The following is a 24640-nucleotide window of genomic DNA, read 5'->3' as shown; positions in this document are numbered from 1 at the left end:
ACATTGCGGTTTTTTCATGGCAGTGTATTCAAAAACACCTCTGTAATGGTACGGTCCAAAGGCTATAAGTACTCCGCTTAACTGCGCTCTATCCGGTGCACTGTGTGCAGCTTCGGTTGCTAAGGAACCACGGAACGCAGGTAATACATCAGGACAGCTGTAGCATGCTAGCTTGCAATCAGACTGCGTAACCAAGCTAACGCTACAACTAATGTAGTAACACATTATCGGCCCAGCCGTTAAATTCATGAACGCCTCGACTCATATTCCAGTCCAGTGAATCGTGGCTACAGTCGGGTACAATGACAAGCCATAAACCGGTAGCAGACAAACCGAATGTAAGCAAACTAACGCTAGTAACGTCAGTGAGGACGCTTGTTATCAGCTAACGTTAGCTAATAGCACCCGGCTAATAACTTAGTTAGTGTTCCACGGGCTGCATCGTGTTGCTGAGCTAGCTTACTTTATACTTTGCTCACCAGCAAAAGTGAGTATGCGATTTAGCCAGTCAATGTTGCCTAATGTTATTAAGTCCTACATTCTCAATGACAAATAGTTGTCCTGCAGCTAATGTTGGAGATAACGTTATAGGCTTTTAATTGGCTAAAACAAACGTTGTGTTTTGTAGATAATGGCAAGCTGCGCAACACTACCTTTAACTTATGTGTTGGTTTGCACATTAGAGTCCAAAGAGTCCATAGGCCAAATCCACTTGTTAGCCTTACTAATAATCCTATTACTGTTTTGTGATTGTAGTGTTGTCTCGTTTGTCGTTGTAAAAGTATGATATCATTCATTCGCAGTGATGTTAACATTGAAGTTTGTAGCCGAGATTGTAAAGTGACTGTAAAGTTTTAAATCAGCTGGTGGCTGACAGCACCACTCTGAGCAAATGGAGTCTGTGGGTGCAGAGCTTTTTTACTGTGGCTGCAGCTACAGGATGAGGTTCAGCCTGTGCCCCAGTGCCGGGGCGAGGTAGCATGTCTTCTGGCATGTGGGACTAGGCTAGCAATGTAGCACCATATTTGCCACAAGGAGGAAGGCCCTGGAGGCCACATCTGACTGCCAAAAGCAAACGTTGAAACAAGTCTCTTCAATGAGTCATACTCTACACATCCTCAAATCTTTTAATTCAGACTAAGTCAGATAATTTGAAGTTGACACAGTTGTGACATTGTCTCATTATGATGTGTCATGTCTACTTTAGATGTCAGTAGTAAATGTGCTCTGGATTTTGGGTGCACAAATGTCCATGTTACATTTTAATGCAGTGGTTAGATATTGTGCATTGTCTTTCTGTTTTAGTTTCAGTTTGAGGTGTACATTCTGTGCTGTACAAGGGTTTGCTGGGATCAGCCATTGCAGGTTAATCTTCAAAGATGTTTGAGAGCAACCCTTAGATCTTAATGGCTAACTCCTTGCTATTTGCATGCAAAGGAAATATAGGAGGAATGCGTGTTAATGAAATTGACACACAGACTGTCTTGCGGCCCCCCTGCCCTCTGGGTACATCACACCATTTTGGTTTTGCCTTGGTAATATAAACTCTTGGGACCTGGTCACTGTTCTTTTGTCCCCCTTGCAAAGATACTATGGCATGCTTCCAAACCCGTATCCCCATTCATTTTTTTCCCCATACACTTCCCCCATCCTTTCCCCTTTTCGTCTCTCCCTCCCCCCCTCCATTCACTTCACGACTTGCAGCTCCTGTCATTTGTTTTTGTTGGACCTCACTGACTTTGACTGCCATATTGCCCCAAACGTTGCTTTGGACATATTCTGCATCTTCTTTGAAACTGCACCAGTCCATGTTGGTAGTCCCAATAAGACATGGCTTTGTTCACTGTGCATGATGGAATGTGAATTGTTTCTTTGTTCTGGGTCTCTTCACATCCATGTGTGCTCTCTCTCTGCCTTTGTGAACATGAACTTCTGCCTTTCACATGTGATTGTGGCAGCAAGTAGATCCCAGCCTGGGTCTTTCTTGAATAGTAATATGTGGTTAGTACTTAGAATACACATTTAGGCATTCTGTTCTTCCTTCTGTGGGCTTTTCTGCATTATAGCATTTTGGAGGTAAAGTCTGCATTAGCAGATGTTACACCGCTAACCAAGGCCTGATGCAGCCGTCTAGCAATGTACAAGCTGCTGTTCAATGAAGGGCTTTCTCTGCGATGTGTGTGACCATTTTCAGTTAATCACTGACATTGTTTTACAAGGATCCCTTCTCATCTGTCCCTCTAGGTGGCATAAAAATGACGGTGGCACAGTGAGAAAGCTGGTCAGTCTGGCTGGTTGAGGTGTGGAGGGGACACCACAAACCACGCCAGGATTCTGACTAATACAATTTCCACTGCCCTCAGTAAATCTCCTCATCATCTCCATGTCTGTCCCCGGACTGTAGCTACAAATATGGTGACGCTTATCACAGAGCAGCTCCGTAAGCAAAGTTTGGAAGAGCCTTACTACAAGGCTTTCTCATTCAATATAAATGCGGTGAGTTGGATACAAAACCTAATCTTGTCCTCTAAAAAATGTTCTTTGTTTCACATGATGCACTTGGTTTTATGGGTTCTTGATTTATTCTATTTCTGTTTCAGTCTTTACCTGCAGTGGGCTCCAGTCCCACTGTCTCATGGAGTGCTTGTAGATCAACACAAGGTAAGTTCATTGAATTAAATGCAGTATTTGCAGCTGTTAAGAGGGGAAATCTGTCTCATTTCTATCTTTTGACATTTTCAGAGACCAGCTCAGCTACACACCCGTCATCCAAAGCCAACCTTCTGGATGATTCCTGTGGATTGGACTTCCTGTGGCCTCCTTCCCACTCTGGAGAACCTCTCCAGAGACCAGAGGTTTCTTTTACAAACAAGGCTTTCCAAAGCTCACCTCCACCCCCACCGCCGAAACGCCACTGCCGGTCCCTCTCTGTTCCAGAGGACCTGTCTCAGTGTCGCTCCACCTGGCATCCCAGTGCATCCAAGGTTTGGACCCCAGTCAAACGTGGCTGCCAAAGTGGAGGAGCATCTAGTTCAAGCTCTGGAGCCAGCTCTCTGCCACTTTGTGGGCCCAGTTCTTCTTTTACCTCCTCCTCCCTAAATTCATCTTCTAGCCCTACCTTCTTTAGCTTAGCACTGTCCTCTGACTCCCCACTACCATGGAGCTTCTCATGGGATCCCTGTGACAAACTGAAAGGAGCCTGTTCTGCCTCCTTCGCTACTCCTTCCTCCTGCTCCTCCTCACCGGCCCCCCTGGTTTCTCATTCAGTGCTGCAGCGCCGCTTCTCCCTCTCCCCTGTGCACATTCAGGATGCCTCTGTGGTGCTCCTGCCCCCCCAGCCCTCCCCTTCTTCTGCTCTGACATATGGCTGTTCTGGCATGGAACACCCAGCCCTGTCTCCGTCTCCCACTTCAGCCTGCAGCACACCATCCTCTTCTAGACGCGACCTGCACCCAGCGCTGCCACGATGCCACTCACAGCCCTGCGACATGCGCAAGCCTCGCTTGAAGAGGCGCCATGACCCGGATGTTCTGCCCTGCCCCAGGCCGGGCCTTGACTTCAGTAAGATGACACAGGTGAGCAAGAAAGTCCAATGGACTGTTAAGGTAGGTAGTTTCTGTCAATCTCCTCATATGTGCATATACTGATATCCACATATTTAATGGTATCAGTGAGTAATCTTCAGACCTGGGTTAATTGTGCCCATGTTTTATCTTCTCTGGATATTGAGAGGCAATAGGGGTTTTGGGCTGGGGTTGGTGCAGGCAGTTTTACCCAGTTGGCAACAAAACTGTCTCAAGCTGCAATTTTCCTATCTCCACTCTGCTATGATGCACACTACTGAGCACAGTTCCAGCCAGAGTTTGACCCATTCATAATTAAACTCCTTTCACAGGTTGTTTCTGGTTGCAACTGCCTACTAATAAATTTGCCTGATATGAGAAGTTTTCAAGGTTTTCAAGGCAAAATCCTTAAATGCAGACTGTCTGACAATTTGGGGACCTTTTTTAAAGAGCAGTTCTTAGCTGGTTTTCTTCCATGACCAAGATGAACCACCCAGTACACACTTAAGGGGAACACCACCTGAATTAAGAATTCCAATTTGTTGTTTTCATGGCCTAGGAAAGTTTAGTCAATATTTATGAGCATGAACTACTCTCCCTCGAAGCCAGAAACCAGAGAAGTAAGTCTTTATACTTGAGCCTGATTTTGTGGACCCACAGAACATATATATATTTTTATGCCCAGATGAGCTTCATTCTATTGTACTGTTCTTAATTATGAAACACCAAGTGTACCCATGTACTCATAACATTCCCTTGGGTGCTCGCAGTGTCACCTGTAACATCTTTCCCAGTTGATTGTCTATGGAGCAGCTCCAGACTTTATACTTGATGATATCGCAAATTTGAGTTTTAGCACTCAAGTTTTTAGATTTGGGAGAGTTGTTCATATTTACTTATGTTTTTTGGACTGTCTCAGACCATAGGAACAACATGTATGAATCTGAAAATGAGTGAAGTTCCCCTTTTAAAGTTAGGTTGCCAGAAAGTTACAGTATGTTGGCTCACCGGCACTCCTGGTATTTGCCTACACATTTTAATCTATGTATGTCAGAGAGTTAGTCTGCTTCATATTTTTTGAGATTAACTGCCATTGATGTAAATTACATTATTTGAGAGTTTGTAGTTTCCAGCGTTAATGCTGCTTGTTTAGGCCCTTGCTTGTGCCGGTCAGGTCACACATGCCAGCCGAGCCCATAAACTCTGCTATCAGTTAATCCGTATTTAACCAAAGAAACGGGCACTGCCATCAATGCAGACTTCCTGGCACTACCAGTGACATCATCACTGCTCCACCTACATTTTATTACCTTTGGGTGTGGATCTTGGAGATTTATGCAGGTGATAATTCAGCTTTGAGAATTAGACCGGGCCCCATTTTAGTGAAGTGTTTTTGCCACAGGTTAAATGCTAGAATTGTGTCATGATAACATGATAATCACCACGCTCCTCTCTCCTGTGTAGATTGGTAATCACGAGAGCCTAGTGTGTGCTACAGGTGGCTGCATCGTTCCAGCGTCATCCCAGGCAGAGCAGCGCTCAGCCTTCTCCCCTGCCGAGTTCCTGGGACGAGTCAGCATCGGGCCACTGAGTGAAAGTGAAGAGGAGGAGGAGGAGGAGGAGGAGGAGGAGGAGGAAGAGGATAAAAGAAAAAGGACTGCAATCGATGGAGGGCAAAAGATTGTTTTTGAAAGAGACTGTACAGAACTGGACTTGACCCTTATAGAAGAGAACTGACCACTCCTTGGCGCTCAGAGTGTGATTACTGCATTCATTACTGTGTTAAGCACACCTGTAGGCTTTGTACGCTCGTCTGGCAGAGTCCTTGGGAACCTGCTGCCCTCCTAAGGCACATGTCCAGAGGTCATAATCAAGAACCAAGCAATTATAAGCTAATATCAAATTACAATTTTATGACTGTAACACTTGAGCTAGTTCACTATTCAACATTTCACAAAACTGTCACAGTGCCTGCCTATTCAACACTCCATAGGGAAATGTGCATGAGCAAATATGCTAGTTTTCATGCACACTGAATTTTGGCTAAATTTTCATATTGATACGAGTCTTAATTTGCGTTCACCACTGGTATGCATCTTGATACCCTTACATATCATCATCAAAGAACGCTGTGTAGTGGAGTAAGCAGAACGTGCTTAATATTTCCTCACAAGTGTTAATGGCAAAGAGGCAAGCATTCCTCATTGCCCCATCAGATACTGGTGTAGTCTACTATTATATTTAGGTCCCTGAATTTGGACATGACCATATGTGAGCTGTTAAAGGTGCACACAGTTCAGATAATTTTCGAGTAGCCCAAACAACATGATACTGATCTCTATATAAATGCTCTCCTGTGTATTTAACGGGATACATTCCAGGATTTCACTGCTGCTCCTTAAACCCCTCACAGACTACAGACACGTTTACTTTCACTGCTGTTCTGTCATTGATTTAGCTTGTCCTTTTCAGAGTAACTCCACATCATCAAAGGGATTTTTTTTCTTGTTAAAGCAGAAAGGACAGCCCCCCCCGCCCCCCCCCCCCCCCCTTGTTCTTTCTTTTTGGAGTGTCTCAATTGTTTACACATAAACACACCTTGTCAACAACAATACTGATTATACTGTAAACTGACCATGCCTTAAGCTTAAACACAGAGTTCTTGGTGCTCTGGTTTTCTTTTCACAGCCAGACTTTTTTTTTTTTTTTTTTTTTTTTTTTTTTTTTGCAATCTCCATTTGCGCTGATACAGATATTTTTTGAAACAGGTGGCACATGCACTATAATAGTCAACTGAATAGCTGAATCAGTGCTGCAGCTAGACTCCATAGGGCACAATGTAATGTACTGTACAGCGGTTTGAGCGAGTACACACACAGACACACAGACACAGACACAGACAGATGTCGAGCCAATTCTGAGTGAAGGTGACAAAAGCAGTAGTGATGCAGATGATTTGGTGGCCTTTCAGAGATGATTTTTCATGTGTTTTCAGATGGATATATTCCTGTTGCACAATTTATGTACAAATAAAATTTAATAGAGAATGATATTTTTTTTTCCCCAAAAAGTGCCTTGTCTTCCATTTGACAGTCATGGATCCTGCTTGGAGTGAAATGTAAGAGCACATCAGGGGCCTGTAGATTGGGGCAAAACTGCGACACCTAGTGGCTGATGTCAGGATCAGACATGTTGCAGAGGAATACATTGCATTCTGGGTGAACTTGCAGCAGATGTTGATGCATAGCTACGTTTTGTGTTTAAGGGGGAATAAAGGTTTCACAAACCTGAGTATAGCTGTAAGAGTTACACTGGCTTATCTTTTTGAGACGATTGCATGCTTGGATCTTTGAAAACAGTCAACAGTGGATAAAGTCGAAGTGCAGCAAAGTTTTTTTTTAAAGTTCTATAACTATGTAAGCAGACATGTTGCACTGATGAGTCTCACAGGTCTTTGTCAGATCAAGACTGCCGTTCCGCCGTGGAAGGTGAGGGCGCTCCTTCCAGTTGGCCGATGCTTTTTCACAGAAGACTGTCTGACCCCCCCCCACCCCACCGACAAGCCACTTCCTCTTTTGTCTAATTTCATGGCGATCGGGAGAGAGGGAACACCACCGACGCACGCACACTGTCTCGGCACTCTTGAAAGAGTTTATCCGGGGTAAATAACTAACAATTTTTGCAAGATTCGGTCACCGGGTGTCAAAGTAGTCCTGCTTGAGTTCAGTCATGCGGACGATTCCCATTTTCCCTGTCGAATTAATCAATTGTGTAGCTTCTGGGTCAGATATTTCACATTGTAGCGCCACTCGCTGATAACAAATCGGACGAAATGGGCTCCCCCTCCGCTTGCATCTCTCCCACACACAGCGGCACGCTAGTTAACGGCGCTGGCTAGCTAACGTTAGCAATGCTGCAAACGCCTCATACATGTAGCTATGGGTTTTGTTTTTGTTTTTATTGACACGCTTCACAACTTAGTGGGAGCTAAATAACACCAGTGTGCTCTGTATATTCGGGAGCTAGGGAGAATTTGTAGTTGTAATTAAAATGTTAGCTATTTAAAGTACTCAAGTGTTTGTGTTTGGGTTAGCTAGCCAACATCGGCTAGCTAGCTGCGGTGCTATGTGTTTAGTTAGCATTAGCCCGGACCGCGACTCAAAAGTTAATGCAAGCTAAAGTACCCCAGTGCGAACCGACTAATTGTTAAAAACTTGCCACCTAACACAAGTTAAATAGCTTCAGTATTTGCATGCAGCATGTTCATATTAGCCACAATTTGATACTACAGATAGCTAGCTGAGAACGGGTTAGCTAACAACATATGCTAGTTAGCTAGTTAACGGTAACTTGGCTGCTAACGAGTGTCTTTGATACTTTAACAATTAACGTCAAGTTATTGTTAAGTTACCGACACGTACTATCAACTAACGTCGACTGATAGCGGTGTTGTATAACTTTTTTAAGTGCATTGTGTGAGAGAGTTGTGTTATTAATGCAAAGTTCACTCAAAGTTGTAGACTGTGATCAAAAATGCTAACAGGTTAAACAGAGAGCAGTGTTAAAGTGTAAAAGCAAAGTACCGGCCAGTATAAGCTAGTCCTGAATAACTCGTGCACAAATTACCTTCATCAAAACAAGGTTTTCGCCAGGGATGCACATAATACTGCATTTTTACTGGCTGTTGCATATGTAATTCTGCAAGTATTGCTAACATGGAGTTATTGTCTTTTTAACAAGACACCTGTTGTCATATTCTGAGATCTATCTGCCTTTCCTTTGTTTACAGTGTAAACTAAGTTGTCAATCTGACTGGCACAAGGACATTGTTCGTCAGGTTAGTATGTGTCTGCAGTCTGTCACTGTAGAAATCATCCACATTAACTTGTTTCTCTTGATGAATATAGTCTATATAAAATTTGCTGTTCAGCCTGGATTCTTCAAGTTCTTTAGTATTATGTCTTTGTTTTAGAAGTTCCAATATGAGTATATTATTTTCATGCCTGTAAAAGTTAGTCTTCAAATTTTTAGCACATGCAATTCAGCCCTTATTTTGACAGTTTTAATCACTTTTTCTTAAGAACATATTATTCATATAGCTCTATGTGGAAAGATAAACAAGTTAATCATGATTTTTTTTCTTTGTGCAGGTGAAACTAAGTGGACAACGTTAAAGGGGCTCCATAGCACTTGGATCTGTTCTTCTCTGTCCCAGGTTCAGACTGCGTGGTCTATGGCTCTGATGGACAAACACAAACAGGTCAAGCGGCAGAGACTTGACCGCATCTGTGAGGGTGAGATTTCATTAATACTCATACACAAAGTAAAAGTAGGAGATTGTGTTTATTAAGTATATTTCATTAAAGTACTTAAATTAGATCTTACTTTTTTTATACCCAGGTCATCATACCCATACAGTCACACAATCAGGTCTTGCTGTGCTAATATAACACATCTTTCATACATGATTGCAAAAGATATGTGTGTTTTTGCTGTTTCCATTTAGGGAAAACCACAACATTTTTAGCTGCAGACTGCAACTGTGTAATATATGTGTAGGTTGACCATAGTGGGAGCAGAATTTTCTTATTTAAAGAAATATTTTACCCTCAAAATGACCATTTGTAAATCACTTAGTCACACTGTGTTACTTTTAATTTGTGAAGAAATTCTTTTTCTCACATGCCTCCATGGAAAATGATGAACATGTTGAGATATATATACATATATTTATTGACTGATTAGGGACCACGTTTAACAACAGCAAAACTATACCAAAACATCAGTTTATGCACTCACACACAACTCTTGCAGTATAATCCAAGTCTCATTTATCCAGTTGTAAGCTCAGTACTTTCCAAACATACATTTTTTGCTAAAAAATCATATATTTGAATCTGGCTGTGAAGAGGCCATGTATAAGTTTTTTCAGTTTAGTTTAAAATAGTAAGGATTTACTGAAAAAAATGAAAGTGTTTGGGAAGCACTGAGCATATATACAAGAATAAATTAGACTTAGACTATACTGCATGAGTGCTTGAAGTGTGTAAGAGTTTATGAACACATGTTTTGATATAGCTTTGCTACTGTTAAACGTGATCCCCATTCAACAAATCCACATGGTCGCTGTTCTCCATGGAAGCATGTGAGAAAAGCAAAGTTTCAGAGTTTTTGTCATGAATTCAAGGTAACACAGCATGACTGATTGATTTATAAATGGTCATTTTGTGGGTGCAATATTTCTTTAAACTAAAAAAAAAAAAGTAAAAGTTGTTGCATTCTTTTAAATCAGATGCTGACAGACACATACTATATTTGTATAAACCTTCTGTGTAATGGTTGCTTTAATATGTCATCTTGCAGCTCTAGGAATGTTGTGGTTTTAAAAAAATCTTTTGTTTTATGATGCTCAAAAGGTACTGGTTAACACACTTATCTGTGGTGACCCCAATTTTAGAACCCAATGGCTTTTGTCTGATGTCGATTAAGCTTTTTGGGGCATCGGCCAGTAATTCAGAGGTTTCAGTGTAGCCAACGGATATCCGAATATCAAGGCCAAGACTTCCTCTTCTGTGAACCGTCATTCTTTTCAGTTTGATTAGCAACGAACGTTTTTCCACACAATACATAAGCATTGATACTATGTTTTTAGGTGGTTTAGGTTCACACAACATTTCGGCTAATTTCTATAATTCTTCGAATGTGCAGATGTAAACAGATGTTTGCATTAAAGTGCAGATTAGGGCTGCAACTAACGATTATTTTCATTGTCAACTAATCTGTCAATTATTTCTTCGATTAGTCGACTAATCATTTTATCGAAAAATGTGTTAAAATGTTGAAAAATGACGGTCTGTCTCTCCCAAACCCCAAAATGATGTCATCTAATGTTTTGTTTCATACTCATGCCAAAGGGTTTTAGTTCACCATCATGGGAGAGAGAGAGAGAGAGAGAGAGAGAGAGACTACTAAAATAGTCACCGATTATTTTAATAGTTGATTAGTCATCGATTAGTCGACTAATCGTTGCAGCCGTAGTGCAGATATGTTTAAAAATAGGCTAATCAAAAGCAAAATTGTCATCAGATGATTGTCAGTGGGTTTTTAGTTTGCATTTGAGCTAATGCGTTTCGCCTCTTTTTGTCTCCCCACGGACTGTTAACTGCATGCAACCAAAGCCCGCTCAAATGTGAATAGTTAATATTACAAACAGACTAAAATTGGAAAGCAGAATACTTCCGATACCAAAATCTAATCCTGTTGACTACAAATTCTGAATGCATATTAGATATCTGTTCATAGAGATGAGCAATGCCCTTTACTTGTGTTGTGATCTGACTGCTTCTAATGCCAACCCTGACTGTATTTCTTACTCCTGCCTAGTGCGTTTGAGAGTGGAGCAGGTTATTGTTTGTCTGTTTCTTTTGTTTAATTGGAATGCAAGGAATGCACAGATGGATATTTAGCACTATATTACATATTGAGGGTAATGGAAAATATGTAAACTTTTTGTGTTGCTACAAGTCATTGTAGTCATGGATGGTACAGTATAGATTTCTAGAAGAGATGGTATTTTGAGCTGTTGTAGAGTGGAGAGTAGATGATGGTAGATGAGACATAATGGTGTACTAAAATGGAGGGAACAGTCTGGGTGAGTCTCTGGAGACGGGTGAGAGGGAGAGGACAAGGTGAAGGGTCGTGGCCGCAGCTACAGGGAAACGGGCCAGCTGTCTCTTTAAAAAACGACAACAGCCCAAACCGCCCTCGGCCTCGGCCTGGGCTATGCTAATGAGGTTAGTGCTGGTTGGCTGGCCCTCAATGGGGTTGCCCGTGATTGGAGGCTGGCTGTGGGGGAGGGGCTGGGCGTGGATGACAGCTGGGATCCAGCCAGCCAAGAGCAGGCTGACAGAGAGAGAGGGAGGAAAAAAGAGCGATAGAGGGAGAGCAAGGCGAGAGAGGGAGAGGGAGAGAGAGAGGAAGACAGGCTCACAGACTTCATAATGCAAGGTTAGGCCTGGTGCTCATGTGTTTTCTATTTTGGCATGTGTTTTTGAAATTTGTGATCTGTGTGTGGGGGGGGGGGGGGCTAAGGGTTGGGTGTGGAGCAGCTATGTGTTTGCAGTTTCCCCTTTAATGTTCAGCATGTATCGGTGGTGTCGCAGCCGTTGAGAAGGAACTGAATAACCGTGTGTGTGTCTAGCTGTGTCTGGGTGGAGTACCGCTGCTTGCTGCATTATCATCGTTTGCTGCCCCTCCCCCCTCACCTCTTACTCCTCCAACTGCGGCCAGAGGGGGAGAGAAGAGGAGGAGGGAGCAAGGGGAAAGAAAGGGAGAGGGAGGGAGAATGAATGAATCACTGAATGAATTGTATTGTGTGCGCGGCCATGCTTGTGCTTAGTAGGCCTCGGGTATGCCAGTGTCCTTTTCTCAAATTACTCTTTGTGTAGGCCTACTTGTATATTTCCACAACTACTTTTTTCAGTGGCCGTCTTTGTGATGAATCCCTTTGGGTTTTTCTACATCGTAAGCGTCTCTTTGTGTGTTCAGCGTGTAGCAGTAGGCCTGTTAGCATTCTTGAGCCATCTGCAGTGAGTGTGAATCCGCCTGCGGAACGGCAGCAGAGTAGTACATTGTAGCACATTTTTATAACGCTGCCAGGCTGTATGCTTTTCTTTCTTCTTTGCCAGTGTGCATTTCATGCATGCATTGGGAAATGCTCAGACGTCAGAGGAAGTGTTCACAAATATTTGTTTTCCACCCTCGGCTACCAGCTCCCTTCCCTCCTCTGCAGTCTCACCATTACCTCCTGCCCTCTGTCCAAGTAAATGTTCCAGCTAGACACTCTCCCCCGCCCTGGGACACACACACACACACCTGTCACACAGCAGGGACAAGATAGTGTGTACTGGTGCATGTGTGGGGTCAGTCCAAGCCAAGAACTGCTGAGAGGAGGACAGAGAGAGGTGTAAAAAGCATTTGCAGATATAGCCGTTGTATCAATTTCCTCTAATTTAAACACCAATGCGTTGGTAGAGATGTGGCATTTATGTAAGGCTTTGATTTGTTTTTGCAACATTACCCTCATTGGCGTAAAGATAAAAGGCTATGGTGCACATGAGCCAAATGTGCAGATGTTTGCTAGTAAGGTATATGTATTTGTTGTATATGTTTGAAGAAAGGGGAGAACCAGAAAAATAGGAAGGTGGCACTCTTCCAGACAGGAGAATTTAGGTCATGACTCAGACCCCCTCATGAACCCCCACCGCCTCCTCTCTGAGACCCCGCAGTTTTCTCCACCCCTCCCCCAGCCGCCACACTCCATCCCCTTTCCCCCTCCTGCCCTACTCCTCTCTGTGTGTGCACTTCTCATACAGTGGAAGGTCAGGTTCCCAGATTTCTGCTCCATTAACCAAAATCTAACTTTCCCCTGATGAGGAGCCGAAGGGCCTGCGTAGAACGGAGATGGATCGATGAAAGCTGAACGGCGTATGCTGGCTCTGGGCATGACTAAACAGAGCTGTAGTTCAATACCAAATAGGCCAGTATGCTGGACTGCCTCCATGCCCCATCACAGATTTAGTTACACATCACTTTTGTAACCGTAGAACACTCGCACACTTACACACATCCTCCTTGCGGCTCCCTTAGGGTGTTGGTGGAGGTGGATGTGTTGGAAAAAGAGAGTCATAAAAGTCTGAGTTATTATTGTCTAAGGAGTGTGGCAGTTAGCCCCATTAACTTTAGCCATGTGTGCAGGGGGATTTTTGTGAGGGTATGATGACTTGCATCATGCTGGTTAGTCCAGACATGGGAAATGCAGACTGTTGAGTCACTGATCTCCAGGTTAACCTTGATGTTTCTGAAATGCAAGCGGCTGGTAGCTGTGTACACCACGTGTCACCAGCAAGTTATCGCTGCAGGAAGATTTGGATTAAAACTTGTTGTTTGTAGTCTTTTAATTTGATTTGAGTAACTTTTCTTATTCTTGGTTTTTTTTTTGCCCCGGATTTGTAATGATCTTTGAGTGTTTAACCTCTTGCTCATTCAATGACCAACATGAACAACGTTTTCCTCCTGCTGAACTCAGGTATCCGACCCCCCATCCTGAACGGGCCAATGCACCCGCGGCCCCTGGTTGCCCTGCTGGACGGGCGCGACTGCACTGTGGAAATGCCCATCCTCAAGGATGTGGCCACAGTGGCCTTCTGCGATGCCCAGTCCACACAAGAGATTCATGAGAAGGTAGAGCAGATACACACCCACACACACACCCATACTCTCATCTCAGTCCATCTCAATTCAGATTTTTATTTCATTCTGACGTAGTGTGAAAATGATTAACATCTGCACCATACCCAAAAGAAAAAACAATTGCTTCTTCACCCACACTTCTTCACTGGGACATCTAGCCAAGCTGTGTGGCTCTAATGTCCCTTTGTTCCTTGTTGAAGTGGTATAATATTTAAGTGTTCAGATCGGTTTAATGTGATGATAATCAACTGATTTATGATTTGTCCTCTGTAGGTGCTAAATGAGGCAGTGGCTGCTCTTCTCTACCACACCATCACTCTGTCCAGAGATGACTTGGAAAAGTTTAAAGGCCTGCGCGTGATTGTCAGGATTGGATCCGGCTTCGACAACGTTGACATCAAAGCAGCTGCTGAGCTAGGTGAGTGAGTGGAACTTAAAACACGGTCAACCACAAGCTCACACATGGAGTAACACGCAGAGCGCCTGATATTTTTTTCCTACTTTCAACCGGTCATTCAGGCATTGCAGTCTGTAACGTGCCAGCGTCTTCAGTGGAGGAGACAGCCGACACCTCGCTATGTCTGATCCTCAACCTGTACAGGCGAGTCACCTGGATGCACCAGGCCCTCAGGGAGGGAACCCGTGCCTCTAGTGTGGAGCAGATCAGGGAGGTAGCTGGCGGTGCTGCACGTATCCGCGGTGAAACGCTGGGCATTATCGGCCTAGGTGAGTGAAGAGTGTTTACAGAACTGTCCTGATCAAAGCCAGGTTTCCGAACAATTCCTTAAATCAGGGATTGTTTTTATTTAATTGACTTGTAATTGAACAAAGATTATTTTGTGCTATAGAAGATCAGTTAAATCAAAGCCTGACAGTTGATAGTCAGACAGAAAGACCTGTTTGGTATTTTTGCTTCAGTGAAAGGTTGATTTTTATGTTATTTTCCAATGATGGCATCACAGTGATTGTAAGCAACATTTCTTTTGTCCTCCAGGGCGTGTTGGCCAAGCAGTGGCTCTGCGGGCTAAGGCCTTTGGTTTTGGTGTGATCTTTTATGACCCCTACCTGCCTGATGGTGTGGAGCGCTCACTGGGCTTGCAGCGCATGGCCACTCTGCAGGACCTGCTTATCCACTCTGACTGTGTTTCCCTGCACTGCAGCCTCAACGAGCACAACCACCACCTCATTAATGACTTCACCATCAAACAGGTTCGTGGGTGCCCTCTGAATATGCGAGAAACAAATTTTGACTCATGTTTGCCATCTCATGACGACCTCCTCAAATGTCAAAGTGATTAGGAAAGGCATCAAATCAGATTTTTATTTTTGTGTCAGTGGTTTGGAGTTTGATTTTATCCAATTTAAAAGTAGATATTTAAAAAAATCACGTATGAAATCTGTTGTTTTTTAAATGACATTTGTGCAAGTTCTGTCCTCTTTTTTTTCTGTGGGCGTGATTAAAGGATTAGCTGTAGAATTTATAGAGGAAATAATATAAATTCTTGAGTTATTAAGCCTGCATCAGCAAAGTAAATTCCTGCGTCAGCACAATGGCCTTTCATAATGTGAGCCCTCCCTTTTGTTTTACAGTGTAACAGTGTAAGGAATGGAAAAATATGTCAGTCTGATATGCAGAATGCTGAACCATTTATTAGTTCACTTGGTTGCTGTTGTTCAAATAAAAGATGGAAGCTCAAACTTTTCAAGTGAGAATCAGATTGTATTTAATGTAGTTTCAAATCCTGACTCAAACACTTGGTTAACAATTTTGTAGCACAATTGTTTAGACAGTAAAGACAACTTTGAATCAAACACTGCTCTGATATTGTAGGGAAGTCTGTTTTATAGATTGGAAGGATTAAAAAAATATATGTTTGTGCCAGATGATTTCAGTCTGTGCTGTTGTATGTTGCTGTAGATCTCAAGTTTCAGCCCTTTCCTGTGTGGTCTGCTCCCAATAGATGAATCATATTTTTTTGCTCACTCTGTGATACAGATGCGTCAGGGAGCCTTCCTGGTGAACACGTCAAGAGGCGGTCTGGTTGACGAGAAAGCATTGGCTCAAGCCCTGAAAGAAGGCCGGATACGAGGGGCTGCCCTGGACGTGCATGAGACAGAACCTTTCAGGTAACCACGATACACAAGACACGCCCAACAGCTGTGCACGACACACAGCTTCATTGCTCGTCTCTGTAACAGCCTTTCCCCCTTTCCTAACAGTTTTTCGACAGGCCCTCTGAAGGATGCCCCCAACCTGATCTGTACCCCGCATACATCCTGGTACAGTGAGCAGGCGTCCGTGGAAGCTCGCGAGGAGGCAGCCAGGGAGGTTCGCCGCGCCATCACTGGTAAGACACTTTTCACTTACAGGATCAAGCCTGTTGTTTTACCAGGGTGTCCTTATAAAATCTTAAAATGTCTCAAATGAATATTGATAAATATAAGGCCTTAAAAGTCATGAAGTAGTCTTCAGTTGAATTTGTGAGGTCTTAATCGTCAGAAACATTTAATCTAATTTTCTTTTTATTTCTTTTCGTCAAAATGAGTCAAGCTCTTGTGCGTGGAGTCCACATTTCTGATGACAAATCTGACTTACCTCTTAACAAAATGCAGATTAACCTGACCCACTCTAATAACCATATTCCCATATATTATTCCTCATGAAACCTGCCTCTGCGTGGGACCCCATATATACTACTTAACTTACACTTACCTGCAATGCTTGAAAAAGAATAGATGATTTGTCCAAAAACTAGTCTTATGTTTAGTAAAATTTAATCGAAAAGGTTTTAAAAAGCGTTAAATGTAAGTATCTAACACCTGTAGACACCTTGTTTACTAAAATGAATTCATTATAAAGATACAGGAACTACACAAATCCAACACCACTACATTTCCAGAATTAAGTGCGTGTATAAAAGGGGTTATAAACGATGATGGATGATCCCTTCGAGGTCCAGTGTGTAGGATTTAGGGGGAGACAATGGCAAAAATGGAATACAATTTAACATGCATGTTTGTAGTAGTTTAAAATCACCTACGGTAACAAAAATTGTGTTTTTGTTACCGTAGAATGAGCCCTTAAAATCTACATAGGGAGCGGGTCCTTATTCAAGGAATCTGCCATGTTGCACCGCCATGTTTCTACAGTAGCCCAGAATGGACAAACCAAACACTGGCTCTAGATAAGTTCTTTCAAGTCTTTGATGAGCCAAACAGCATTACAAAACCAATGATTTGTTAAGTGAAACAACTTTTTTCAGTATTTTCACCGGTTTTAATCACTAGGTCAGATTGTTTTAGAGAGGAGGAGATCTCTGCCGATAATCAGCTCCTGGTTAAAAACCTCCTGAACAATAAATATGAAAGGAACCCTAACCAGGAGTTCACACTTGGCACATGGGAGAAGTGTCAGCCGCTTGCAGTTTTGAAGTCCTCAGTGCTCCTATAACTGACTTCAGTATATCATATAATATACTCCATAATAGCCCCACTGATTGTACAAAGTAATGATCAAAATTTTTTCTGTGCGTTATAATTTGCGTTCAGCTGGGAAGCCTTTGGTCCTGGCATTCATGTCACTTGACCTGCACCACCCACCAAACACCACTGCAGTCCAACTACACCCCTCATAGCAATGACACTCCCTGATGGCAGTGTCCCCACAGCAGGACAGTGTGCCATGCCACACAGAAAAAACTGCTCAGGAATGGCCTGAGGAACGGGACAAAGAGCTCAAGGTGTTAACCTGGTCTCCAAATTGTCCTGATCCCAAGCTGATCGAGCATCCATGGGATGTGGCGGTATGTCAGAGTTCCTGTGTCCATGCCTTGAAAGCCATGAATGCCATTCATGGTTGGTCCTTCTTGGGCCAGACTTGGCCCTGACCTGTCAAGGCAAAGTCACCAGACCTCTGAGGGTGTCCTGTGGGTTGCGAGGTGGGGCCTCCATAGATTGGACTTGTCCAGCACGTCTCATGATTGCCCTATCACATTTGAATTTGCGGACTTTGGAGGGCAGGTCAGGGGGGAGGGGGGCACTGCCATCAGGGTGTGTAGTTGCCATGAGGAGATGCACTTGGTCTGCAACAGTGTTTGGGAGGGCAGTGTGTGTGTCGAGTGCCGGGACCCAAAATTTCCCAGCAGAACATTGCATTATAAATAGATGATTGATTTTATTCACTTCTCCTGTCAGCGATATATAAACACAAATATTTCAGTTATTGTCAGGAATTACAGAGCAGTGTGTTTTTATAGCACCCAGCTCAAGTTTCAGATAAGAAATCATTTCAAGGTATAAATGTGGGACTTAACATATAGATTTTTAGATATTTCTAAATGTGTACAGTAAAAATGTGAATGCCAATGATAGCTGCACATGTATCCCTCCTCTAACTTTGCTAGGTCCATAGCTAGCTCCCCCCATGAGCTGTGTTTGCAAGTGACTGCTGGCTTGACTGCAGTTTATTCTACTGTGTTACTGACTGCTCTGATAGGCTTTATCTGGTTCGCTATCTTGCTAACACAGCAGACTGAAATGATAAGCATTAGGGCTGTCAGTGACAGAATTATATTACAGTTTTGCTGGAAAGTAAAAAGGAAGGGGTCAGTGTTTAACTTTCCAGCATTATATCTAGTTAGTTTGGAATTTGATGGCACCGCTTCACTCTGCTCCGAGGTCAGATCAGCTGTAAATTGCACCTGGGTGCTGGTGCTCAGAGTCTTGTAGTGTTGGGACTGCCCTCATTTCCCATCATGCCTGTCTAGTGCTTATCTAGAGTCTAGGAAGTAGTTTAAAGGGCCGTACAGACGCTGCATTTTTTGTGCTCTCGCAACAGATGCGCCTATTTTTTAGGGCTGTCCCAAACAATTATTTTTGTAACAATTAATCTAGCAATTATTTTTTCGATTAATTGACTAATCAACGTTTAATTTTTCGATTATCAATTATTTATTATATGAATACCAAAACATCTTTTATTAACATTAACATTTATTGAAATATCTGACCCGAGTGAGACAATTATAACTGAGCCCGGCCTGAACCTGCAGCACGGCACTGTGTACACAGTCAACGGAGCGGAGCCTGTGTTGCGTTCAGGCGTTGTCACATAAATATCAAATTCCAGCACTTGAGTAGGCCATAGCACAATAGCACAGCACTGCTGCTGCAGCTGTACACCGCCATTTTTTGTTTGAACCAACCCGTCACCCCAGCCCTACTATTTTTCGACTTCAACTTTTGGAGCACAGCATCAAGCACTGCATGTCATGTGACTGGGATCAACCAATCACAGCTGACAGACATCTTTCCCTTCCATAAATATCAGTCTGTGGTAAATACAGAGAAGAAGTTGATTATTTTGGTGCAGGGCTACTCAGAGCTTTACATCTGTGTCACGGACAACACTTAAAGCCAACACACTTAAAAAAGGAGGAAGTTAAGCTCTGCACTCAGGATTTCATGTTAGTAGGCCATGATATGGTGCTTGTTATGGTTGCTTAGCAACTTCAGCACTCTTGAAAATTGGCCCAGAGTAGGCACAAGAGATGCACTCAGTGCTCAAACCCATGTGTCCCAGGTGGTTAAAGACGCAGCATGTGTACAGCTTCTAAGTTTTATGTTATGTGTTCTAGAATGAAAATAGGACTTTATATTCATGTTTGTGATTTGTCTGTTCAGAATATGGTGGCGTATGTCGGTGATTGTCATTTTTGTGCTGTTTTATAGTTTCAACCATTAGTGTGGTAACTTGGTGACTGTTACATCTCCTCCTTGGAGTGCTGTCTTTCATTACACAAGTAATCAACAAAGTAGCAACATTGTTATTGATAAGTGAGAACAAATTCACCGATACTGAAAACTAGGAAAGGCCAATACTGGCCGATAAAATCGTCCAACTGATAAATCGGTCGGCTCTAGTTAGCAGCTAACTCAAAGAAGAAGAATCTGCTGAAAATATCTACAAATTGGGAAAACAATGAGGTCTGGGAGCTCCTCACCCCCCGAGCAGAGGACGAGATCAGCCTCCATAAAACAGGGACGGTAAATGATTGTTATTGCTGTGTTTTGCTATTGTTATTGTACATAAAGTGATGCCAGTGCATATGTTTTATGTCACTAGAGGCCAACGTTGCTACATATCACACATGTCACACCTCTATTGTTTCCACGATGCAGGCGTGCTGTCTAAAATCGCACACTGGGGTGACATGATGCCACTGTTGTTAGGTTTAGTGTGATAAAAGGCCATTATATTTACTCTGACCAGTTTCCATGGGGGATGGGGATTTGATTTTCCTTAACAAGTTACTAGAGACCAATGTATCTGCCTGAATATAACATCAGCATTAAAGAGTGGAGCAAGGCAAGTAAAAACAAACTACGATGTCGGGCAATATTGCAGACATATCAATTTTGAACACACTCAATAGCAGCGTCAATTTTGTGTTCAGTGGTTGACATTGTTATGACTCCTAATTGGTTCCCGACACACCTCCTGACAACAGCTCGGTAATTACGTTAGTCCCGCCAGTGGCACTATTGGCTAATTGTTAGTATCCCCATGGCTCTCATTGGATCAATGGAATGTCAACTGGGAAACAGCTGTTTTACGTCACGATGCCACTCAGTGGGGTGGGTGAATTTAAAGATGTGGACTCAGGCACGTATAGCTGGACAGCAGGCAAGAATAACATATAAGTGTAGTGGGAAAAAAGGCGTCAGTGGTAATGTTGAGTGTTTTATCAAATCCAAAAAAAGGAGAGGAGATATACACATGCATAGATGGGAAGCTTATGAGTCAGCATTGGCCTGGAAAATTCAGATCCGGACACAGCTCTGGCACTGATTAGGTAGTCGGACAACAAAAGTATGTAATAGTAAGTAAGTGTAGTAAGTAATGGTCTGTTTTCCCTGCTCTAGGGCGTATCCCTGACAGTCTGAAGAACTGCGTCAATAAGGAGTACCTGATGGCAGCCTCTCAGTGGCCCAGCATGGAGGCAGCCACTGTTCACCCAGAGCTTAATGGAGCCACTTACAGGTGAGAGGATTGGATGTAGAAGCTATGAATAGACAGGGGTTGCACATCAGACTCAGGTGTGAGCAGCTATCGTAATTTCTTTTTCATCTGTGTTTCAGATTTCCCCCAGGTCTGATCAATGTTGCAGCAGCAGGGGGTCTCCCAGGAGCGGGCGCAGGGGTTGAGAGCCTTGTTACAGGAACCCTGGCACACGGCATCGCCCCTGTCTCCCACCCGCCTCATGCCCCCTCTCCTAATAAGGCCGAAGCCGACAGAGACATCCCCTCCGACCAATAGCCCCCCCTGCCGCCGCCAGCACATTCCGTCGCCTCTGGAAACCACCCCCTCCACCTCCCAGCATCAGACACAGCCCGACCCTCCAGTACATCGGCAGCGCCAGTTTGACCTGATGTGGAGCTACACAGTCTTGTTCCTCAGATCACACATAACCAGCCCAGGAGTGACCTATCCACAGCTAGCCCCATCCCATCCACACCCCAGGAACACACACATCCCTCCATCCTCGTCCTCATCTCCCCCACTCACCTGCCATCCCCTCCCCCTCCCTTCACTCCCCCACAACGTCAGCAATAACTGTGTTCTCAAGGATTCAATGATTGGATTGGTTTATATCCTTAGTTGGCTGTTGTTTTAATGGAAAGTTGACCTGTTGTGGATCTAGGTGTTATTGTTTGTTTGTTTGTAAAAAAAAAAAAAAAAAAGCATTTCTGACATGAGGCTTTACAGTCTGCCGCCTCCTGCAGTCCTCTGACTCTGACCGGTAGAGGCACAGAGGCAGAAAGGTTGAAGCCCCCCTTTGTACATTAATGGCTCATGTTACTGCTCTCTTCTTCTTCTTCTTTTTTTCTTTTCTCTCTTCCCTCCCCCTCCACCTTTCTTGTGAGGGGGGAAAATGTGTACTAAAGTGAACCAGACAGAATCACAAACCGTACATCCTGTCCTCCCCACCAGGCGGCCAGCTACCCCTTAGCCCAGTTTGGCCCTTAGCTCTCCCTGGCACTGTCGTCTGCTTGCTCAGCAGAGGGATCCATAATGCCGTCAGCGTGGCGCTCTCTCAGACTGTCGGAGTGTATTATATCTGCTCGGCTCATACTTCTGATGGTGATACCCGGCATTCTTTGTCAGTTTTAGGGCCCCTGTATTTACACATGCTTCGCCCCCTCGTGGGTTGTTTTGTAATGAGATAATAGCGTCATATCAGAGAGCACTGAGGCATCATCTCATGCCAGCAGCTGGAGTGCTATATGTGTGAGGTCTTTACACGTGGTGCCCACACAGAATAGAGTTTAGCAGCTTTTCTCTGGCTGGAAAGGCGACAGCATGCCAGCAGAGGGCGCCGTCTGACCGCGCAGAGCTGAGAGAGTTGCACGCAGCTAATTTCAGTCAGACAGTTACAGGTTAGCTGTAGTGATGAAGAACATGATCACACACTGCCAACGTTCAGAACACGGGATGGGTGAGCAGGGATCGACTACCGCCTTATTGTTTAACAAGATCTCACTGCACCCCACCACCAACCCTGCACCAACCCACCCACCCTCCACTCCTCTCCCACTGTCATGGCCCACCCTACACATCACTCATGAACCAGTATGCATCCACCAATTCCTTTAAGCGTGAGAGGACAGTAGAGTCTAGATTCCCTGTAGGAGCAACGGGACAGTGTTCTTGCATGCTGGCTTTGTTAATGACAGTGGTGTGTGTGCGTTTGTGTGTATGTGTGGGTTTGTATGCGTGTCTGTATGTTCCCTCACCCTGTTATGATAACAAGCTATTGTCTTTCCAAAGGAATAGTCCCAAGGAGTAACTCTTTAACGCTGTTGCCCTGGTGTCAAGGGAACACCTTTCTAGTACCTCAGTAACAGATATTGAATGTACCGTGCATACCCTTTTATTTTTTGTACAGATTTTCTAGATACTTCTTTACTATTCTTTACCAGAAGGGTTGTGAAATTGTAGCAGTAATGATACAATAAAAAAAAGAAGCATTGCCCCATGAAATGAATTGACAAAATCCTCGTAGGTTCGCTATAGGTCACTGAATACTCAGGCTTCGAAACCAATGCGTATCTCTTTGCCTTTACCTTTTATTTCCTCATTGTGGAAAAATTCAGCACAACGCTTTCCAAACAAAAAAACAAAAGGCGGTCGTCGTGGTCTGCTAGTTTGTTTTTTTTTTTTTTCTTTACTAGAACAGTAGTAGTAGATGCAGTTTTGTTTTAACACCCCCCTCCCCTCCCCTCATTGTCAGGCTGCTCTATCTATAGTGCATGTGAGGTAATTTTTTAGGGGAAATACTATTGGCTTAAAGAATTTGTGTCATCTTGCTGTTTCTCTCTGCTCCCCGGCCTTTCCCGCCCCTCAGAGTGTTTTCAACCCGAGTTGCCATTTTTGTCGTGGTCAGTTTCCAGTGATGTACAGTTTTCCCTCAGAGTCTATGAGAGACATGGAGCATGTCTGTGTCCTGAGATGCTAGGCTCCTCTGTCATGTGATGAGTATATATTTTTTAAAAATAACCCCCATAGTTCGGATTATGAGCATAATAGTAATCTTAAATTTTGCTGTTGATGATGATGATTATATATATATTTTTCAGTTCAGCAGTGCACTGTTATGAAAACCATTCTGTTTTATTGTAGGATTTCATTTTTATGAATATGCTGTCTGTGTTCTACATGTTGTACTGAAACATTTCGGAGAAAAAACGAGATCCCTCTCCTGGTGTTTTTTTTTTTTTTCTTCTTCTTAAATTCGTCTTATCCCAACTGTCTTTTCCAGCTGATCTCCTCTGGGCCTTACTTATTCTCTCCCTGTAAAAAATAGCTGTTATAGAAAGTCGCCATGGAACCACTCACTGCCTTAATACAGTTGACCCCAGCAGGTGAAGTCAGGAGACACATCCAGTGGAAAAAAAAAACAGGCCGCTCCGCAGAAAGCTCCTCACACCCCGACAGGCCTAAATCTGCAGCACGTTGCATTTCTTTTTCACTGATGAACCACATTTAGCCTCGCATAGAGAGTTTGTTTTGGGCTTAAACGCATAAATCCAGTGTGAATTCTTACTGTGCATTATTAATAAGATGTTTTTCTTTTCTAACTTTGGATAGTTCAAGTCAGCCCGGCAGTGTGTACGTGCGTAGGCTAACGGATAAGCACAGTGTGTATGCTCACAAAGCCACAGCTGATATTTCACTCTTGGGTGTGAGAATGCCCCCCCCACCCCACCCCACCCACCACCACCACCAACGCCACTCGGAGGCTCTTAAAGCGTCTTTGACACTGCTGCCAGAGCCCCAGTGGGGCTGGGTGGGGGAGGGCATAGTGGACACTGGTGTGGTCTGTCAAAAAAAAGAAAAAGAAAAAAAAAAAAGAAGCAGAAAATTACGGTGAGAATTGATCACTTCTTCTCTCTCAGGGTTCAAATGCACACATATCCTCTAGCAGTCGCCCTCTGTCTCGTGTCCCTCGTCCCAAGTTTTCCACCCTCACAATGTAGAACAGCCTCCTGCGTTTTTAGAAACCGCTCTCCCCTCGTTCCCCCTTTTGTGCACAGGTCTGAACTTTTTTTTTTTTTTTTTTTCCCCCTGTTTCGCTTTCTTTTGGCACTGACATCTAACCATCTAACAAGGAATGAATGAATGAATGTTTGAAAGTGACTGTGTGTAATGTTAAAATTGGGAAATGTATTTTTACAACATGTGAACATTTTTTTTTTCCACTCACTCTCATTGTGAATTTTTTTCTTTCACCAGACTGCAAAAACAAACAAAAAAAACAAAAACA

At 43.5% G+C, this 24640-nt stretch overlaps 2 protein-coding genes across 4 annotated transcripts; both read left to right on the top strand.

Annotated features, from left to right (window-relative positions):
• Positions 1-2264: 2264 nt before the first annotated feature.
• On the top strand, positions 2265-5440 carry LOC117260576 (protein FAM53C-like). The gene is made up of 4 exons (XM_033632562.2): positions 2265-2496; positions 2601-2661; positions 2743-3575; positions 5028-5440. The coding sequence occupies exons 1-4, from the start codon at positions 2413-2415 to the stop codon at positions 5298-5300; spliced, it is 1251 nt and encodes a 416-aa protein (XP_033488453.2). The 5' UTR covers positions 2265-2412; the 3' UTR covers positions 5301-5440.
• Positions 5441-7124: 1684 nt separating this feature from the next.
• ctbp1l (C-terminal binding protein 1-like) lies at positions 7125-22400 on the top strand. Of its 3 annotated transcripts, none has more exons than XM_033633210.2 (11): positions 7125-7224; positions 8353-8400; positions 8714-8857; positions 13651-13805; positions 14088-14232; positions 14334-14540; positions 14809-15023; positions 15811-15941; positions 16035-16162; positions 20739-20856; positions 20955-22400. In XM_033633210.2, the coding sequence occupies exons 3-11, from the start codon at positions 8797-8799 to the stop codon at positions 21130-21132; spliced, it is 1338 nt and encodes a 445-aa protein (XP_033489101.1). In that variant the 5' UTR covers positions 7125-7224; positions 8353-8400; positions 8714-8796; the 3' UTR covers positions 21133-22400. The 3 variants fall into 3 exon arrangements, with proteins under 3 accessions (XP_033489101.1, XP_078025413.1, XP_033489102.1); XM_078169287.1 differs by lacking the exon at positions 7125-7224 and adding an exon at positions 7454-7495; XM_033633211.2 differs by lacking the exons at positions 7125-7224; positions 8353-8400; positions 8714-8857 and adding an exon at positions 11448-11570.
• Positions 22401-24640: the final 2240 nt, after the last annotated feature.

Source organism: Epinephelus lanceolatus, chromosome 7 (genome assembly GCF_041903045.1).
Source record: "Epinephelus lanceolatus isolate andai-2023 chromosome 7, ASM4190304v1, whole genome shotgun sequence".
In the NCBI taxonomy this organism is placed as follows: domain Eukaryota; kingdom Metazoa; phylum Chordata; class Actinopteri; order Perciformes; family Serranidae; genus Epinephelus; species Epinephelus lanceolatus.
Note: the sequence above shows the minus strand (reverse complement) of the source record. Positions and strands in the feature narration are given on the sequence as shown.

Excerpts from the sequence above, each read along its gene's own strand:
- LOC117260576 (XM_033632562.2), top strand. The coding sequence starts at position 2,413 with ATGGTGACGCTTATCACAGAGCAGCTCCGTAAGCAAAGTTTGGAAGAG. Across the intron at positions 2,497-2,600 it reads TCTCATTCAATATAAATGCG|TCTTTACCTGCAGTGGGCTC; the intron begins GTGAGTTGGATA and ends TTTCTGTTTCAG. Across the intron at positions 3,576-5,027 it reads ACTTCAGTAAGATGACACAG|ATTGGTAATCACGAGAGCCT; the intron begins GTGAGCAAGAAA and ends TCTCCTGTGTAG.
- ctbp1l (XM_033633210.2), top strand. The coding sequence starts at position 8,797 with ATGGCTCTGATGGACAAACACAAACAGGTCAAGCGGCAGAGACTTGAC. Across the intron at positions 14,233-14,333 it reads CAAAGCAGCTGCTGAGCTAG|GCATTGCAGTCTGTAACGTG; the intron begins GTGAGTGAGTGG and ends CCGGTCATTCAG. Across the intron at positions 20,857-20,954 it reads CTTAATGGAGCCACTTACAG|ATTTCCCCCAGGTCTGATCA; the intron begins GTGAGAGGATTG and ends TCTGTGTTTCAG.